This window comes from Papilio xuthus, unplaced genomic scaffold (genome assembly GCF_000836235.2).
Source record: "Papilio xuthus unplaced genomic scaffold, Pxut_1.1 DF828177.1, whole genome shotgun sequence".
Classification (NCBI taxonomy): domain Eukaryota; kingdom Metazoa; phylum Arthropoda; class Insecta; order Lepidoptera; family Papilionidae; genus Papilio; species Papilio xuthus.
Genome location: NW_013530472.1, coordinates 1359677 through 1381884, shown reverse-complemented (window position 1 = coordinate 1381884; position 22208 = coordinate 1359677). Strand labels below are relative to the sequence as shown.

General features: G+C 31.6%; 1 protein-coding gene across 3 annotated transcripts in view; it reads left to right on the top strand.

Annotated features, from left to right (window-relative positions):
- Positions 1–22208, top strand: part of LOC106113912 (calcium/calmodulin-dependent 3',5'-cyclic nucleotide phosphodiesterase 1C) — an 82120-nt gene that overhangs the window by 37955 nt on the left and 21957 nt on the right. For all 3 annotated transcript variants that reach the window (XM_013306972.1, XM_013306971.1, XM_013306973.1), the window contains exons 5-6: positions 8038–8234; positions 19544–19675. In XM_013306972.1, the coding sequence (XP_013162426.1) occupies positions 8038–8234; positions 19544–19675 (329 nt within the window). The remainder of the gene's footprint in view (positions 1–8037; positions 8235–19543; positions 19676–22208) is intronic.

Here is a 22208-nt window from a genome sequence, read left to right as displayed (position 1 = left end):
AGACGGCGCTACCATCGCAGTGTCAAATTTTAAATAATATTCGAATTAAAGACGTGTAGACAGGACAACGTCTGTCGGGTCCGCTAGTATTATATAGAAATATTATGTGGTAAAAACTGTAGCTTAGAATATTCAGAGGTTGTTTTACATTTCAATGTGTGTAAATTAAATTTTATGAGATGAGTTTAAATAAAAAAATAAGTTGCCAAAAAGTCAAATTTGCATAAAATTACCATTAGAATGATAGTAGGCATAGAAATATTAGAGGAATTGGTATTGTGTTGTGAATCACGGGTCTCTCACTGTACGAAAAAATATTCATATCATTGTACATTTTAAAGTGCGAATTATTCTTTTCAAAACCAAATTCACTATAACAATAGTACAAAACATGTTCGATACAAAGCGATTATCTGGATTTCCTTACTACACGTGTGACCCCTCCAGTCTAGACTCGAGGAAGAATTAAATATATATGTAAACTATGACCTGATACCATCTTAAGTTCTAAGGATACAAAAGAAAGATTTGCGTTTTTAAAACACAATAGAAAAAAATATTCTTTACGTATTTCTCCTTTGTATAACTTACATGCACTATACATGTTCAAATATATACACCCACACCCGTAAAAGGAGCAAGCAGAGGTTATGGATTTTAATTAAACTCCATTTATCGCCTCTTTTTAACATTTTATTAAATAGAAAAAAAAATTATATAATTTGGTCCATTATAAGCGAAATTTAGCATACCGTTCTCAATCAATTTTAACAAGATTAGATTCTTAGAATTCCTTATAAAAATGTTATGAGGCTTTCTGCCTTTCACCCTTTTTAGGTATTCATTTATTTAATGTCGATGTTAATTTCATATCTGATAATAATGCGTTCTAAAGATATAAATATTATGTGGAAATTTATTTGATAGTCGTCAAAAAAGCGATCTAAAGATACAGCGAAAGTTCAATGACCTTATAAGTATTATTTGAAATACTTGTATACGATAAGCGATGTGTATTAATATGTTAAAATACTAGAATAACGATTCATGCTTTGACAGCGATAAGAAACCTTATTTTGCAATTATATTTTTTAATTGACTTAATTAAAGTTTAATTAAAATTTTAAAATGTTTCCAAATTATTAAAAAATCATGAGACTTTTTTTGATTAATCAATTTTAATAAATAATCATCATCATCATCATCATCATCATCATCAGCTCACTATACGTCCCCACCGAGGGGCTCGGAGCCTACCCTAAGTTAAGGGTGATTAGGCCATAGTCAACCACGCTGGCCAAGTGCGGGTTGGTTGACTTCACACAAATCTTTGATTTTCTTGTCAGAAATGTGCAGGTTGCATCACGATGTTTTCCTTCACCGTAAGAACGTCGGATAAATGTACATATGTAAATTGGAAATCGAAAAACACATTGGTACATGGCGGGATTCGAACCCAGGACCTGCAGATTGCAAGTCAAGTGCTTGACCACTGAGCCACCGACGCTCCTGCTAATAATAAATAATAATAAAATTAAAATATTTAAATAATTAAAAATTCGTTTGGATATTGTTTTGTATTTTTTATTAAATTTAAATGTCTCCCGAATATATTTTTTGCACATTTATTTTTCATACGACAAAGATTATTTGGTTATTGTTGCCACGTGTCAGATAACATCGGAATATTGGCTGCCGTTTCGATTGTATTTCATTTTGTCTAAACTTATGCTACGTTTTTGAATAGCATTACTATTTTAATCTTTTGTTCAGTATTATTTTATGCCGAATATTGGTTCTACATAGATTTCATTACAATAGGCACGTGTATGTTTTATCTCGACCTTTGGCATTTAAACGAAGACATGGACCCATTTTTATGTCTTTAGATTTTTACACGCGTTGTAGTCATCTTATCGTTTGTATCAGTGATTCCCAATTTTTTTTTATCGTAGACTTATTTTAAAAAAAATTCTTAGAACTTAAAGAAGTTATGTTTCTACCGTAATTCAAAGTCAACATTTTTATTATTTACAAATGAAACCAGAAAAAAACTTATAGACGCAGTGTGTTCCTTCAGGGACTTCTTTGGGAAACACTGGTCTAGATCCCACAAGAAATTGCCGTCGCGTGTAACAATTAATAATCTGAGACCTTTGAACGTTACAACAATGCCGCTTTGTAACTAAATATCGGGAACAATTCTAAATACCTTTTATCAAGCACAAGTAAGTCATCGTTAATGAAACTTTCAAAGCCTCGAGGGAATTAAATTTAATAATTATCTTTTGATTTTATAACTTTAGTCGAGGCACGTGTTGAAACTTATTTTAGTCACAATTTTTCGATTGTAAGCTAAAAGAAAGTAAAGTCAAAAATATCTGACCATCCAACGTCTAATGATGACTTTAATTAGACTGAAAATTATAATTAAGTCGAATTTTATCTAATTTGTATAGAACTGGAGTTACCTTCCAAGATTTCGAAAGAAATTAAATTTAAGGATGTATGAAAAATACCTTTTAAGTTATTATTCAATGTATCGTAGGTTTTGTTGTGTTAAAAAAAGTTGGCTTTTATTAAAGGACACAGCTGCAATATTCATAAATTTGCAAGAAGACACGGTGCTTTGCTTATATTTCGTTCATTCAATCAATTGGACATTGTAAAAGAACTTTAACTTTGGCTACAAAGAAAGCTGAAACGTTACTAAAATAAACTAATTTAGATATATGCAGTCGCTGTCGGTTACCACGAATAGTAAAAGCATAAATGCGAGAATTCATCATAATTTTTGTGTTCGTAAAGTGTATAACTGAAGAGTAAGGAGTTTTTACTAAATATAGCTATCCATTGTCTACTCTAATGGAATCTGGTCGTTGTAATTACTCGCAGCTCGGCCTTACTGCGAACACACGGCTGCACCAGACACTATAATAAACGTTTGGATTAACACGTTGTTTCCAAATCTCATATTCATATTCTATTAAATGCATATTTCATTTCCACGCCTGTTAACGCACATGAATACACTATTAAATTGTTTAAATTTAGAATGTTATATCTTTCGTTGAAGTTTTTAAATCAAAAGTATGGCACAGAAGCTTTTTTTAATACGAATAGTTTTTTTTTTGCAGTAAAGCAATAATTTTTATCTCAACGATATATTTATGCATAAATTCATTCTAATTAGTAATCGAAACGTTTAATGGTTCCTAAGAAATTCTCCCTTAGCGAAGATTTTCTCTGAGTGTTGCAATATAAGAATCAACTTTGAATTCATTGTTACATAGAATAGCCAAGCAAAATTTTATGTAATTTTAGTGTAAGTACTGAAACTGTTTCCTCAAATATCTAAAGAATAATGTGTTTTTTGTCTATATTCAGAACACAAATATTAGACGAAGCATTGAACACTGTCGGGATTTTGCATCACAATGCCTTTGATGGAACGGATTTACATTTTTGGCGGCATCAAGCTGAGCAACGTTCAGCCCGTCCGCCGAAAATGGTTTAGCGTAACGCGCTTACGCTCCATTTGGCCATCTGTTGTATCACCTCGTAATGTTAACACATTATAGAAAAAAAAACATTAATTCACAACTTTAATATAATTAAAACAATAAAATGTAAAAATATATTCACCTATTTAATTACCAATTTTAAATATTTTTTTTTAATTTATTATACAAAAACTTCACATAACAAATTAAACGTCGGTTAGACAGTAGTATTAAAAACCCACAGGGTTTAGGTGTACTTACTGGTCGCTTATTAATTTATAACATCAGCAAATTAACAAATACAGACGTTATTAACCATTTCACAATTATATAATATATAAACAAAAAGAACAGAGATTAAACGGTTTTTTTCAGACTATAGTAGAAAGACAAAAAAGCGTAACAAAAGAAAAGTAGATATATAAAACAATTGATTGTTAAGTTGCAATAAATATAAGTTATTTATTTAGAAGTGCCGATTTCAAGATTCTTTTACATTTTTCTGGTTTCTTAACGATTTTGTCAATTTAAATTTAAATATTACAAATATTTAATTTAAAATAGAAACATAAAAAACTGTTAATATATATATTTTTATTACATTATAAAATGTTAAAGTGCTTCACAAGATGTACACTAATACATAAATGTGTTTGCTTTACTATCGTCTCTAATGTAATGGAAATGCAATTGTGCGAGATGCAATGTTCACTTCAACTAACTGTTTAATTTCACACCTTTGACGTTGGCCGTTGCTAAAGCTGTTAGTTATTTAAGCACTAACCGACCTTAATTAAAGTTAAAATAGAGCTAAGCCACGTGAATGTGTTCATTTAATGTGTTTGCAATACGTCGTTTCGATATGTTAGTTTAATGTAAACTGAATTCGTGTACAAATTTAAGTTTTACTCTGATTGATAGAATAAAAAGTAAATTGTGATCTTAATCAAGATAAGAATATTTTATAAATCAAAAAAGATTGACAAAAATAATTCCTATGCTTTGGTAAGTTTTAATAATAAAAAAATTAAAACTTGTTTCGTATTCAAACATGATACTGGAAGTGTTTAAAATAAATACAGCAAGCTATATGATAAAGTAAATTAATTGAGTAATAAAAAATAGACATAGAACATCTTTTGATAGAACGGGATAATTGTTCTTTTTTCAACATTGGCAAATGTTTCGGATGTAGATACATATTACATTTTATGCCAATCGTATTACTTAATTCGCTTCAGAAATTAAACCGCTCATATTTTTGTAACGTTTTTTTAGCCTTAAGGAAACAATGAATCTAAAAGATCGCTTTCAAAGCAATTTAATTCTTATTGTTGCACAGATAAGGTTTCATTTGTCTTGAAGCTTCTGTTCTCTTAAAGGACCTTGATATTTTCCTTGAAAGACGCCAAACTAGTTAGTTTTACTCGTAAGTAAAAGGTTAATGAAAGTGGAAGAAACTACTTAAGATTTATTAACATTTAAGACATTACGTAAATTACATACATTTGTTTTAATCTTTATTACATTACGGATTGACAAGTAAATACATTATTAATCGTATCACGTGATAATAGGCTTTACAAATATTTTACAATTAAATGTACCTTTTTAAATCAAAGTACATTTGATTGGCAACTCAATCACGCTAGTGCCTTTAATGATGTATAGTCCCGAGCCCCTCTCTGCGGACGTACGTAAGCTGACGACGACATTTCATTTCATTGAAATTAACTTTTCCGAGTATCGCTTATCAGTTTCCCTACCATAGGTTTCCACTGTCGAAACGGCGTAACAAAAACTGGTTTTACATCTGTTTCATTCGAGTATTTCGGCTAAAATCCACACAATGATTTTTCATAGCTCTACGTTTATTTTTTTAATACTTACTTTAAAGATATTAAAATAAGTTTTATTGATAAATAATTATAAGTCAAAATAATATTAAAAAGTCTTGGTATATTGTCAGTTTTCAGTGCACTTTGGTGGACAAAGACTGTGCTGCGGAGACGGGTCATTAGGGATGCTTTGCTTTGTCTCTTTTCTCTTCTTACAGAAAGATATGCTGGAAATCGATACCAGTGATCTGTTATGGTTAACATAATGTTTGTAAATTTTTAAGATGTCTGTTTCGTTGCTTTCTCATTTGTATTAAGAAACAATATTATTGTCTTACTTTAAAAAGTTTTAGTATAAAATGAAATCAAATCAATAACTGTAATCGTAATACCGAAATTCTTTTCTAATTCAAATTATAGCTACGAATTCAAGTTACATGAAAAATACGGACAATGTGAATCCTGAAATAAGCATACCTTTTTATGTTAATGGAAAAAGGAATTATTACTTTAAGAACATAAAGTGTTCATCCAGAAAGCAACTTAAATATTACAAGAGCTTCATCAAGGTAGAATACTAAAAGCAAAGTAAAATGCATGCGGGAAGTTGGTTTGAAACTGATGAGAGCTGAAATGACGGCGAATAAAGTTAGTTTATCGCCTTCAGTTCGTAACATCCAACTTCATAAGAAGTTAACTCTCTTCTACATATTTTAAAACACATCAAGCATGATTGAACTAGCTCTTGGCAGTACTTTTTTTATTCCCAATATAAAATCAAAGAAATTTTTTATTTTCGTCCAATTAATTAAAGGGATTTTTTGCACAGTGATTTATTGATGACCAATTGTTTATGAATGCCTACTGGTTAAAAGGGTACGTATCCCTTAGACGTGAGTGCAAATAATTTTAAATTACAATGTAATATAGTTTAATTCCTATTCACACCGTTTTACTGGTACCTTAAATGAATGTATCTTAATAAAATATTGTTTTGTTAAATATAATTACCATTTGTATCATCATGTGAGTACGTTAAAAGCATTTAATAAGGCCAATTAAGAAAATACAACGCTTAATATTCGTGGTAGCGCGTTGATCCTGTTTTAATTAAAGCTTTTTACAAAGAAGGGTTATGGCCTGGAGGCAGATATTGATTTTTTATATCCAATTATTTCCAAAAGTATTACTTATTATTTTTGTCATATTATCTCTTTGTCCATTAGTATGTTTTATATATTATTATAAACAATATCTCATTATTTAAATGTCAAATTAATTTGTATATGGATTAGGGCATCTAAAAGGCCGGCAACGAATCTGCGGTTACTCTGGTATTGCTGATGTCCATGGGCGTCGTTGAACACCTCGGTGTTCTCGCTGCTCGTTTGCCCCCTTCTGTTATAAAAAAGGGCTTATATGTATGTGCTCTTTAATTATTTTATTTGTTAAACAAATATACTTAAAAATTAGTTTTTTATTACTTACGTTACTGGTTAAACAAAAGTAATCGATAAATTTTACTGTCGAAATGTATTAATGTCTCTGAAAAAAGAAATGGAAAAAAGTTGATTAGATTACGCTTTTGTACAGGTATGATGGCACTGAAAAATCTCGAATGCGAATATATAATACCGTATCATCGAATTTTGTCAGTCAACTAAATTTAGTTTTCGCTTTTATACGAAACCCCGGGATTTCCTGCCCGGGAAAAAAGGGTTATAAATTTCATAACGGAGCTGGATATTTTTAGAGAAGTAATTTGATAATGGTCTATATGAAAGTCTTTTAAATATTTTTATTAAAAACGTATCTAAATATTTTGGTTCTAATAAAATATTGTTTGGAATAATATTAGATATTTCCGTAGTTAATTTTACTTTTTTTAGGAATTGACTAAATAATATATTTCTTTTAATAATTTTGTCTTTTATAGATTGTGTCGGTTTACGGTAAAATATGAGCTTAGAATGATTATTACACAATATAGTTAAGCTTTTGATAGGCTGATGAGAAATTACGTGCGAACGAAGTAACGTCAAACAGCCAGTCTAATTATGTATGAACGTCAATGGAGCGTTGTAAAGGGCCTTAATATTGAGGATATTCAGGTGCGAAGAGCCTACCTTCCCACACCCACCCCCTACGTCCTCCTCCCTCAAGGTGGTCGCTTTCGGCGGAACCCACAATTTTTTGTCATCGACAATCTAAAAGGGCAGTATCCCTCCCATCGATCAGAAAATTGTTATTTATTTTCTCCGATGTATATTTTATGTTTTGGTTCACCGTAATATTTCTTTGCTACAGAGAATTGGTATAACGTTTTCGGCTTTTACGGTTGTTGACTTTGTTATTTTTATTTTCTGTAATACAACATTAATTGGCTTTCAATATTTAAAAAAAAATATTAATTTACGAATGTACTTTTGTAGTTCATGTTATTTACTAACAATTCTTATAAGGCACACACCAAATAATCGAAAATCAGCCTAATTATGTGCCTTCCTATGTGACTGTTATAACAATTTCTTATTAGGACTTGTAACAACATTCACATGAAAATATGAAGTATGTTTTAAAACTTAATTTGCATAAAACACTTAGAAAAAACTACAATACTATCAAACGTTTGCAACTTTTTACCTACCTATATAATAAGTTTTTGGCACGAAAATTGCATTATTATGTTGGTATAGGGCGTTGCCTCCCGGAGCTGTGCTACCACTTGTTCCACGAGTACGGGCTGATATCTCACTACCGACTGGACGCGGCCATGCTGTGGAGGCTCTTCAGCCTTATAGAGGAGGGCTACCGCAGCAGCAATCCCTACCACAACGCGGTGCACGCTGCCGACGTTACGCAAGCGATGCACTGCTTCCTGCAGCAGAAACAGGTATGTATTCCAAGCTTTAGATTACTGTTTTAACATTAATAATATCAATATCTCATAATAGTATATAATGATGACAAAAATATTGCTTTCTCTGTTTTTTAAAACTAATAATAAAGAGATATCTAGCATCGTTTTGCTTCTTCGTGTTGCTTGTTTTGGAACAAGTTTTTCGTAAATGGGAATCTACATTTATGATTTACAAGTTTATTATACTATGCGTAATATTTTCTGCAAAATTCTTCAGTTTAATTATTTTATTATACTACGAAATAATTTATTACTTTTCAACGGATAAACAAAGGTGTAGTGACTACTATATTACGGTTGTTCAATATATTAATATTATTAAAATTTAAAATGTTTGATTTTTTACTAACGTTGCTACGGGAAAGGATATAAGCTACAATAAAACTCATAAAAAGTGGTAAAAAAACTAAGTCAACATTAAAAAACTCGACAAATATGCAGATGCACCAGCATTTGTTTTCGGAGTAATTAAGTCGCGCTTCAGACTATAAAATCCGCTCCGCGATACATCCAATTTTCATGAAACTTACAACATGCAATTTATAACTTCGACTGTTCGATGATCCGTAGGAAACTCGTCGTTGTAGCATTTGTAACCGATTTTATCAATCAATTTATCGCCTCAATGAATGCAGTAACCGAATTGTAGCGTCAATTATATTTGGTATATATTTGAATAAATAAAAATAGTTTCGGTCCTGTAATACTACATTTTATTGACAAACATTAGAATTTTATTTCCTATATAATTTTAATTTTGTGATAAGATTTATTTCGGAAACAAATTAAAATTACTTTCTTATGTTTGAAGAATTTGTCGACACTATTCCAAACTAAGCATATTCGTCACATATATGGCACGTATTCTTTAACAAGTTCCCAGTTTTCGTCAAACTGCAGTGATGCTCTTAATTTGATTTTGTACAGAATCTCCAATGCATTTGCCTCGGCACGGATCACGTACGTTCTGTCCTCTTCAAGCATTCCATATCCATCACTATGACTCATTTACTCTATATATCTCATAATTAATGCATCACAAATATTCATTATTTAAGTTCCGTTAATTAACGCCTCAAGTGGACGTTGTGATATAATAAAAAAGTCCGTAATTTAATAGTTTTATACCCTGTTTTGAAAGTCTTGTGATAAAAGTGATATTGGTCTCCTCCTCTTCTAAACGTATCCTCGACATTTTCAACTGAGACGTGGCAGACAGGTATGTCAGCACCACAACTTTCCTTCTTTTGGATTTTCCCTGCGTTTCCTACCTGGAAAAAAAACATCTACATTGTCTTTAGGAAAACCAAATTGTTTTATATTTAATCGAAAAAAATATACATCTACGTTATTACAAATATTTTCTAAATAATGGTACGTGATTCTTTTACGACAATACCTTGCTCTATTTCTCATAAAGCTTCAATAAATGCAGCGTATTACGTCGGTATTTCATTACAAACAAAGGAAATATCACAACCACATCGGGTTAATATCGCTCTATCGGTCTACGACTGAGCTCCAGAGTTATTTCTTTATGAAATAACTTCTTTCATACGTTTTCTTAAACTGTACGATCACTGCATTATCATTCTTTAGAAGAAAACTAAAAGCACATTTCATTTCTAACGTTCTATAAATTATTTCTTTTCAATATTTTTTAATAACTCTAAATCCAGCCTGCATTGCAATGTCACAGTAACGTCAAAAGTTTTAAAATACAGTCTAAATAATTATTTTTAAATATTCAGAATAATTTACTGCAAGTAACATTTTTCTTTAAAACTGAATAGCATGTTTCATTGATTTTTTTATATTTTTTAGTATACAAATCTTTTCTGGCATCCATAGAATACCTTGAAAAAGATTCATCAAAATCCCAGCGCTTTGGGTATCCATCGAGGCATACAGAAAGTGATTTTTATTTGTGAAAAAAATACACATGAATCTGATGGATAAACCACACAAGCATTTCATGTAATATTCTGTCAAAAATAAATATTAACCAACATTTTACTGAATGCTACATTGATTTCAGCCCATCAAAGAGTTCTCGCGTATTTCCACAATTTTACGATAAATGTAAATAAGATAGATACTGACAAAGAAATTTATATATAAAAAGCACTTTGTAAATATCATGCGAAGTAATATTTGTTTTTCTCATTGACATTATATTCGGAAAACATGGAAAAAAAGTTCTTTATCGTGAACTAAATCATAAAATGACAACAATTTCTCTCACATTATAAACAATACCCGTCCACTGTTGCTACGATCGAAACACATCGTGTTATCTCTGTCTTTTCAAAGAGAATGACAGAGATAACGATGTGTTTAGACATTTGTTTCACTAGTAGAAACTAAAGGACAAACTTTTTCAAAAGATTTCTTCATACTGCAATAACTTGGCATTCCATCCTAAGGAAGTCCTTTACATAACACATATGCTTACCAAAAAACTGGTTTTATTGCGTTTTTTTCATTTCCAATTTACGTCCCAATTTGCCTTTTTTTAACCCGGATTCAAAGGTCAAATTCACGTACATGAGGGCAGTATTCTGTTGCAAATTCTCAGATCCGCTCTAATTAATTACACATTAATATGTTACGGAATGCGTATGTTTGTTGCAATTACCTTGGAATCTCAATAGTGCTTTCGGTTTGCGGTTTCATATACTTGGAGATTAGCAGAACAATAAACGTATAGGTAATACAAGAAATGCTTTTCTTAGATAAAATGCAACGTCTTAACTTGAAACTAGCTAGCTAGGCTTATCTTACTAATTTTTATAAATTAATATGTTTGGATGGATGTTTATATCCTCAACGGCTGCATGGGTCTCACTAAAATTTGGTATAAATTAAGAACGTAGTCTGGAAGAACACATAGGATTCTAATTAAGTTTTTTTTTTAATCCGCGCGGACGGAGTCGCGGGTGAAACTAGCAATATAAAATACAGAATACGGCATTTAGATACTGAAATATAATATTGTGACAATTATTAAATTCATTAAAGTAATAAACTTGAAACAAAACACCGTTTGTACTTGGAAGTAAAAGCGCAGAACGAGACTCATTATACTTGTCGGCTCCAAATAGCTTTGTTGCAAGACAAACTTTGTTGCACCGCACCGTCGCCTTGGCAAGAGCATTTCAACGCTGAAATATCTTATTTTAACGCGCTTTTGAATAAATCAAAACTTTTATATACTTTTATAAATGAATCGTATTGTTACAATTTTTTTATTATTTCATATGTATAATGTTAGTAAAAATTTAAGTTCATGAATAAAAAAAAGTTACAACTTCTTGCAGCAGCATTGCATTGAAGGTATGTAACAGGCAGTTAACATGAAATAGTAAATTACATTAATTTATTATGTACCAGTATCTTAATTTTCTTATTAAACGTATTTATTTATGTTCCACATTTAAAACGCTTGTTTAAAAACATATTATCTTACCTCTCATTTTATTTTAAAAATAAAACATTTTTTAATACAAGTTTTACGGCATTGGCATTTTACTGTAAAACAATTTTCGTAGCGCCGTAGCACTATTTTATCCATGGTATCGTATGCAACTTCACCGATCCATTTATAGTATTAAACTTATTTGCCAAATGGACAGTGACAAGTTGTCCCGTATCAGTGCACGCTGAGTTGCAAATTTGCCGTATTTTAAAGAATTACGATAATGTTGTTTGTATTTTGTTTTTCGCGATTGAACGTATTACCTTTATACATTTCAACATGTACAACAAAGAGATAGGGCTATAATGTTTGAGTTTTATACTATACTAGCTGTCACCCGCGACTCCGTCCGCGCGGGATTAAAAATAGATGTTGTCCGATTCTCAGACCTACTCAATATGCTCACAAAATTTCATGAGAATCGGTTAAGCCGTTTCGGAGAAGTATGGGAACGAAAATTGTGACACGAGTGTTTTATATATAAGATAATCTTTGCAAATTATGTAGCTTCAAACTTATATACTTATCTTTTAATATATTGAATGCACTTAATATCATAATTTTCTTGTCCTTTGTGTGGACTCAACTCTCCACAAATGAATGCCTATTGCGTGTGAGCAGGACATAACCTAAACCCAATCAACACTCCGAAGAATCGCAACAATTCTTTCATGTTGCTGAGAGTAAGCTTCTCTGTCATTATCCCACAATGTGTGGTCTCGAACCAAGATCTATAATAATTCATCATTGACCTTTTTATGCCATCCATCTTTCTCTTTGTAATTTTGTACCTAATTGTGATGTACTTAATCTATGAATGCAATTGTTAAGACTTAACTTGTGACGTATGTATGTATATCGTATGCTATCATCTCTTGAAGTGTAATTGACTGGATTGACAACCCTAATTGTCAGTCCCTTTGTAGCTGTTGCAACTCGCTAGATCGTTATCAAGACATATCAATTAGTTAGTCTCTCGTTAAGATGGTAATTCTACACTAGTACTGGACTAGAGCAGTATCCAATTAATGACTTAAGACTGATACGTATTGTTTAGGTAATTTCCTATATCTACAACTATCTAAAGTTAAAATATGAATATACTAATTTGTGAAGTGAAAACTTTGTACCATATTTTAAGGAAATTGCGCACTGATGAACTTATAATTTGGGACCATTAAAGTTAATATGAAGAAGTCAATTTTATTTTTTGTTCCATTATAAAATTCGAACTTAAATTGCTTATGGTTGATTTTGAACAATGGGCGACCACTTATACAAAATGTAATAGGTTAATTATAGTTGTAATCAAATAAAATTGCTCGCAAAGTATAGTAATATGTATAATTAATAGCGAACAATCCATTGTTTCAATTAGTTAAATGCCTTAGGGAATGTTTCACGTGTCCCATTTGTCATTGATTATGTAAGTTTCCTTAGTTACCAACATTACAATCTCCAATTAGTGCTATGCTCCTTACCGTGAAACTCAACTGCTATATCGACTGATATTGTCATCTCTATATTTCTCAAAGAAAATGAAGAGGATAACAATAGACTAATTTTCATATAACATAATCGTAGGTTTCCACTCCGGAAACATTCATGTTCATATTATCTCAGTATGACTGAAACATCACTAGGGACAATTTTGATACGAAACCTAATATCATATGTAATTATAACTCAACAAACAGTAATGGATAAGAATTCGCTTAGTATGAGAGTATGAGAATTGAAAAAAACATCATAGGTTCAGTAACAGTTAAAAATTGTAAATAAACTTCCCAGTATCGAATACAATTGCCTAATACAATGAATGTATTCACAAAAGTAATAGCTATAAATCGACGGTCGACTCAACAAAAAAGTATGTTTATACATTCCCCGCAAAACTTTAAATCCACCGTCTCTTTTACTTTCCAACAAGCCTCGTTATGCTTAGTATTTTTTTGTCTTGCAAAACTTTTTTATATGAACGTTTTTATTTCTATATAAATCGCTTAGGTGTAAAATATATGAAACATAAAACCCATGTTTAATAAGAGCAATTATTTCCGTTCAGAGTAAAAGATTTTTACTTTCTGGTAGCAATTAACGTTGATAGCTAAGATTAAAGTTTCATGTCTTCATTCTTAGCCTCATCCACAAGCCTTAGCCACAAGGGAACGTAAATCTTCGAAACTAATACCTCATCCTTGTGTTGTGAGTATCATTTTACGCGTGCTCCGTATAAACAACGGGAAATCGTAGACGCAAGTCGTCTATTCAGTCAGAACAGGCATAGCCACTATATCTCAACTGTAAAGATTTGCTCCGCCATCTTGAAAATCACGGCGACTTTTCATCAAACGTTCCTTACAAACAAGTTGCGAGCGACTGGCTTTGGCAATGACAGATAGAATAAGATGCGTGTTTGTGTACGATTGACATTGTATTGCGTAATTCGCTTAGTGACTGAAGTCACCAGACTTCAAAAAATTTGCATCACCTTATGTACGAAAGGCTTTAAATATTATCCACAACTTGGGCTATAAAAATCTATTTCTCGAAATTATTTAATGTTAAAACTCGAACGAGCACTTCAATATCTTTCCGCGCAATAGCACTGTACCAATACATTAGTGGAGATCAATCGACGTTATTACATTTTAATAAAATATCAGCGGTTACGTTTTCGCTGGACGAACGCGCACCGAGTGCACCGGGTCTCAATTAGTTTAATCGACCTGTTGCTAACCTCATCCCTGGGCTGACTCCTTTTTTTATACGAGGACAGTGACGCTGTATTGTATATTAAATTCAATTTACGCTCAGCACTGTTTAAATATTAGCGAGCGAATAGATAATAGCAATACAGCTCTACTGCTCTGCCTCACTGTTCGGCCTTCGTGTGAAAAAGGCATGAGGCGTTTCTGTCGTCAGTACAACTGCTGGATTCAATTATATCAAATTAAATGGCGACCGCCGACAGCGCTACGACAGACAAGTATCGTTACTCTGTACTCGCGTCATCAACTAGCCCATTGGGAAATTAGTAATTGTTTGCCGTAGGTGGCATAGCTTTCTAATTTCAATTAATTTAATGCCTTCCTAGTCGCTAGGCGAGTAACACGAGATAAAAAACGTAATCAAGAATTTTCTGCTGAAACAATATTTATTACACTATCGTTTTCATTACGCGTCTTTAAAAAGAAAATTTTGATAGTACCCAAGATCCCAAGACGTTTCAAACAGTATCAATGTACAACAGTACTTGGAGAAATATATATTGTGCAACACTTTGTGAACGTCAAAGTTTATATTAAAATTTATTAGATAACTGACATGCCTTTGATTTGAAATGCTAAGAATGGTGCAACACTACAAGAGATTGAGATTCAAATATTCTAAACATTGAATTTATTATGTATCTCGGTCGATGGACGCTCAGCAAATGCGCATTACGCGTTAACCTCACTTTATCATTCCCTTTGTGCTAATCTATAAAGTAAACATGCTATAAATTCATCTGACAAATCAATTGAATAAGATGAAGCAGATAACGGTGTTGGTATTGTGCCGCAACACCTCTGTATACTGTCTAAATAAATGAGTAGAATTCGATGGAAGTGAGAAATTAGTATGAACCTATCTAAATAATTTATTTTTTTAAGGCTTGAATCACAGACTTCCATAGAATATAAATAAAATTGTCAGCCAGCATGCATAGGTAAATATAATTTCTTATTTGCTTTAATTTATTCCTTTACAATTTATTTAATGAAAGATTGGTTAAGAGGATACTTTTGATTTTGTGTATTGGGTTCATTCGAACTAAAGTTCCGACTCTCGTCTCAGTGAATCAATTTATTAGAAAGCTAGTGTTTCACCAATGCTATGTTAGCTAGGGTAAATAAATCTCTCTAATGCCTTAAGAGGATTTCGAAAAAATTTAAACAATTCTATTTTGATTAGTATCTCATAGATTACTTTGCGAAGATCATTTAATTTATTATTGTCCATTTTATATTAATCTTTTGTGAGTGTAAAAAAGGGTTTTGACAAAAGCTTATAAATATTTTTAGTTTTATAAGTAAAAGGGTTCTTTTGTCTACAATATATTCCCAATATTAAAATATAAAAACAATAATACAGTAAAATAAATGACAAAATAATTTAATATAAAATTTTGTCTAGTTTTATTTTATAAATTATATGTTTAGGTGAGATCATTGTTTGAAAATGTATAATACCTTTACAAAATAAATGTACTCGAACAAGTAACACAAAACAAAGTTATTATAGTAAACAACGCAACGGACTTATGGATTCTTTGTTACACAACAAAGGAGAACGCTTACCAAATTTTGATACACTGATGTAATACTTTTGTACTATGTTGGGAACAAAGATTAAAATTTTTAAACAATAAACACTTTTGTCCGACTGTGCGCAGGTTAAAGTTTTCCTTACCAAACTTCTTATGTTTGTATTGTAACCGCCTTGACTACTTAACTTAGTTCGTGGAACTCCGCTATTATTTCCTAGATTTTTATGAAAGTACAATTGTACAAAATAGAATAGTTCTATTATTTTTGTACATAAAACATATCCATCCTTTACCATCAACGTGTTCACTGTTTACCCTTTGTTAAAGATGTAGGCCTTAGTCAACCGTGGCGTTGCAACTGACCCTGAGACCAAAATCCTCGTTTAAAACATATTATCTCTGTTTTGTCAAAGGTAACGACAGGGATGATGATATCTACAGAGATTTTGTGCTCAGAAACCTACTGTTAATAAACTAAAGTCGGAATTAATAAACAAATATAATATCCTGAACTTGTTCTCTCTTTTCGAATATTGTAGAATTATATACAACTTTAAAGTTGATTTTAGAGAGAAAGCATTCTTGTCCGAACTGGAATATTACCATTCAGCTGCACTCAACAAAAACATTTACGTAAATTTCGGATGCATTTTCGCGAATTCAGCACTGGAGAACAAAAGCTTACTTGTTGGCTCTCACTAATTAAGTTAAAACTTAATTAAGCTTAGAAATGTAGTACATTTGAAGTGTATTACATTTCTAAGTATTATGAATTAGGTAAGAAACCAGAAACTATGGCACAGGATATTTAAGGGTTTTCCACTTGAAATAAAGAGGCTCAATTAACGCACTTAAACTTAATGAAACTTCATTTAAGGAATTATAATGTTTTAAACCAGTAATTTTTGACTACCTTAAGAAAAAAAGTATAGAAAACTAGCAGCTTATAAATGTGTTGTTTGGATACATCTCTTGTATAATTATCTTTAGGACAATCATAACTTATAGTACAACATACAATTCCTAACATTATTCACGTCTGTTACAAATATTTTAGGCATTATTCTCAAACCACAAATCACGTAATAACGTTTGGAATAATTTGGGTGCGACTAAAACGTTAACTGATGCGGTTTGCACTGACCGCAAAACGCGGCCTGAGGTCATTTTCTAATTCCACTTATTTACCTATTAAAATATCTTAAATTGCGACCTGTTCGCGATTAAACAATCAAACGACTCGTATCCTTGCTGGGAGTGCCTTAAGATAGTCGGTGGAGTTTGTTATGTGTTTTAAGAGACTAAAAACTTTTTTAACATAGCTAGTATAGTATATATCAAAAGAAGTTTCTTCTTTAGATAAAAACAACACGTAATGTTAGAAAGAAAATTCGACACTGTGCCGGTGTATCAGCGCAACACTAACCTTATTAAAATATTAACGTTTATGTCCCCACATTAATCAATCTGACACATGACTTGGTAACGAAAGCGCGCCATACGCGTAAAAGGATTCTGACTAATAATGTCTAAAAGTAAAAAGGTACTTAAACTCATGTATATATTTTTTTCCCCTGCTCCTACATTTTCTAGTATTGGTCCGCTTTGATTATAATAGTCCAAGCTTAATAAAATGTCAATGTTGACAGCCCTAAGGGATTTACATGTTTGTTTTATTCTGTAATTACACGGTTCATTACAATTGACTATTTGTTGTCAATAGTAAAGGTCAACAGTTTGGAAATATAGAACGATTCCGATAATAACAGACATTATGGTGTTTAAGTTGAAATTATTTTTATGTCGCTATTTCAAAAGCTATCACAAGCCTTCAATCTAATGACTTAATAATTATTTATAATTAATATTTACTTTGTATTTATTCAAAATTAATATTAGTTTTTAATCATTAAATATTCAAATCACATTTTCTGATGTATTCTTTAAAACCTTTGTTCGTATTTGAACCCCGTTCTAATGTTACAAAACCTCTGTAATTTTGAAGCGGACAATTTTTAAATTAAGTGCTTTCAATATTTTATTACTCTACTAACGTTGTCTTTTGTTTGATATTGCAAAGTTCTCAGACGTACCCTTTACCAAGCTAATTCGTTATAAAAGAACAAAGAACTAAAGGAAAGCTTTCTATTGAACTTTGGAACTTATAATTTCATTGAAGCAATGATAACGCGGTAATATTAAAACAATATAAGATCCCTAAAATATTTGGGATATATTTTCGTTGTCGAAAAATAACTTTTTACTCAAACTTTATACGTAGTTCATTCGAAAATTTAGGTAAATTTCAGACTCTGCGATATTTAAGTTCCCGTCTTTAATACGAAGAGATATGCTGAAAGCTTTTGTTGCATAAATTGCGGTTGAAATGCAAATTTTTAACTATTTCTCCATAATTTATAAAGAACTATGCAATTTCTTGAAGAACGATGTTAATTAATAGTTTCTTACACCTAACATTATTTCAGTAAAATATAGTGTAAATTGTAGCTTAAAAAAAGAGGAAAAAACAAATGAAAATGAAATAAAATGAAGCGTATCCTTTGTGTTGAATTTCAAAAGCTGTTATTACTTACACGTTGTTCGAATATGACAATGTAACCTGTAATCTGACTAATAACATAGATGGAATACTACAAGTTAGATAATTTGTAGTTTTTACGACACAACACAACGTAAGCTTTATACGTATTGTGAAATAGGAATTATTCAAGATTATATAAAAGAGTATAAAGAATTGTAGAGAAAAAAGTCATGGTATCGATGAAACCGTGTACTTCTGCTCGAATGCTAGAGATTAACTTCCACTAAACCGATCACTCGTGTGCACTCTCAATGGGGTCTACGAGGCTTATCTACAATCGTAGCATGCACCGCCAATCAACTGTGCTACGTTGCTACGGATGATAATATGTATTATTCAGCACAGACTACACTCTGTATTCTTACACTGGGCTACGACTGCTCTGACATTTTTATTAAAAAATATTGCTGTCCATTGCATTGTCTTTTACGAAATAGAGACTTCAATATGTATTCATTTAAAAAAACATTTCCTATCATTATTCTCAATCTCGGGATTTAAACTTTCGTGATACATTATTAAAAATGACTTTAGACTGAATCATTCTCGTTTCAGCTCGCTGTACATCTTTAGTTTTAACTGTATAGTCGAACTGTTTAGTTAAATATGGTTATTTTATATCAAAAGTGTGTAGCAGGCTTCAGTTAGATGTAACCTGTGGTGGCTCTTAAATTAGTCAGTGCCGAAATTGAACTTAATAAATAGATTAAGCTTTTAATTAGATTGAATTATTATCCTTGGACTTATTAATTAGTAATTAAGATTTACACAATGTCTATGATTTCAATTCGTTATCACTTATGACTCTCTTTTACATACTTACCTCTTCATTTAATTATGAGTGCTCGTAAGTAAAAAATAGTTTTGAAACTTTTGTTCTTTGTCTATAGATTCTGCCGTTCATGGAGCCGCAGGAGCTACTGGCTTGCCTCCTAGCGGCAATGGCACACGACTTGGACCATCCGGGCGTGAATCAAACCTTCCTCATCGCCACCTCCGACTATATAGCCAACCTGTACGACGTAAGTATTTGGTTTCTTGAGAAGCACATTATTAGCAATATTTAATCTTACTAATATTATAAATGCGAATATTTGGATGGATGGATGTTTATTTGAAGGTATCTCCAGAACGGCTGAACGATGAAATTTGTCATGGACGTAGGACATAGTCTGGAAGAACGCATAGGCTACTAATTAAGTTTTTTTTCTTAATTCAACACAGACGGAGTCGCGGGCGAAAGCTAGTTAACAAATAAATGTATGTTACTAGTTTCAACTAAATTTTGAATATTAGTTAACATTTTGTTATGAAACCGCAGGTCACAACTAGTAATAACGTACAAAGTCGACTGTTTAATCCATTTGCATTACAGCCACCGTTTGTGCACTCGAGTTAATTGTACATTAATTATTACACACACATGAACGTGGTATTAACAGCATACTGTGTTAATGTAACTGGGGATTTCCACTGTTGACATACTTGTGCACAAACATACTGTTACCCATTTCATTTCTTTTCACAATCTTCAGCTCATGATACGTCTCCACCAAGGGACTCGTAGCCTACCCTAAATTAGGGGTTACTAAGCCATAGTCAATCACACTGACCCAATACGGGTTGATTGACTTCACACATTGTTGCATCACGATGTTTTCCTTCACCGTAAGAACGTCGGATAAATGTACATACATAAATCGAAAACCGAAAAGCTCATTGGCCATAACGGGATTCGAACCCAAATGCAGATTACAACCCCTGTATCACCGATGTTCCACAAAGACTCAAAACACGTGTTGATAAGTAAATCCTAAATAGAGTATGGATTAGCGCACGATGGCTAATTATTGTAATAGTAACTTAATAGTATTAACTAATTGCTACAATATATTTGTATTAATTCGATATGGAATTTAATGTACACTAAGTGGCAATTAAACTAATCTCGAATTAAGTGATAATCCTTTCGATTTGATGTGAATGTTAATTATTGATATTAATTCTGTTACATTAATTCATTTGCTTTAAATGCAACATAGTCAGGGGTTCAAAGATTAACTCTGTCATAACAATAGATTAAATTTGAACCTTGATCCATTGCTATAAATATTTTAGAATGTTTCGTGCCTTTAAAATACTTTACCTGTAATTTAACAGTATTCGAAGAACATACTTTTCTCAAAAAATAAATGTAGAAACTACTTCAAATAATGAAAGAGGTCTTGTTAACATGTTTGCAGAATCCTGTTACATTAGACTACGAGCTACAAGTATGTTAATTTTTCATCTTGACTGGCTATTTTAATTGGCATCATCTAACTCCGTTGCGTTAAACTTGTTATGAATAAAGCAACCTGTGTCACTATTAATATTATGCTCGTTAATTTTTCTTCTAATACTAATATCTTGATTACTAATTAATAATTAAAAAAGATTATTTTTACTAGATATATTAAAATAATTATTTGTAACAAATAATAAATCAGATGGGTAATATTTTTTATTAATTAAATAATATGTGCTACAAAGTTTGATACACTTCTGTAGCAAATTTCATGGAGTAATTTTTTTTAAGGTGTAAAAACTGAAAACATATTCATGACTTTTTTTTGGAAAAGTATGTCAACTTGGTACAGAGTTTTACATAAGTGTGTTACGCAGAATTATAACGACGGATTTTAAGACTACTTGTGCTAATTTTCGCTCGCAAAAAGTGACATGTTTCGCTTATTCAACGTTAATTGACTACATGGTACACGATTTAAAACAATGAACTCATGAATACCGAACATGAAGCAAACTAAAACACGCATTTACCGTCAGTTTCCATTGCTGAAACACTTGACAATAACGTGTTGTTATCTCTAGAAAAAAATTAGAGTTAACTGGTAGGTTTTTAAGGATGTTGTTGCGATGGAAACTTTCACATAGAATAGCGAGAGCTTAACTGTGTTAAGTAGACATGTTAGATGACTACTTTTTTAACAAAGTGAATGTTGGTTACGTACTGTAATTAACAAAGTACTGTAGTTCTGGCATTTTTTACCATAAAATAGAGTTTAACAAACATTTTTGTATTTCTACTATTACGTATAAGTAAGGAGATAAGTTTAAACCGAGACTAAGCTCTTACTTAGTACGCAACGTTCAAGAAAAACTAAATTATTTCAAGAACATACTGAAATTCTTCTCAAAGCAGTGATTTATATTGAATTAGTTTAAAATGTTCCAATTTAATTCAAGTCAAATCAAAATCTTAAGGAAGAAATCAGTACCGGCGTTAGGGTGGGGTGCGGTTGGGCGCCCAGGAAGCTAGACAGGAAGGGGCGCCACAGGTCTGCGAATTAAACAGCCTGTCCCTGTTAACCACCCCGTCGTTTATACACTAGCGGACAACAATGGGACTCACATATAAACCCACACATATAGATAAAAAAAATTACCCTTGAGTCAGTTGGGTGATGAGTTTGTTTTAATTAATCAAAAGAATTTGTTTTAATAACAATGCCTATTTTAGTAACAATGAAATTATTTGTATTTAATTCTCTTCTC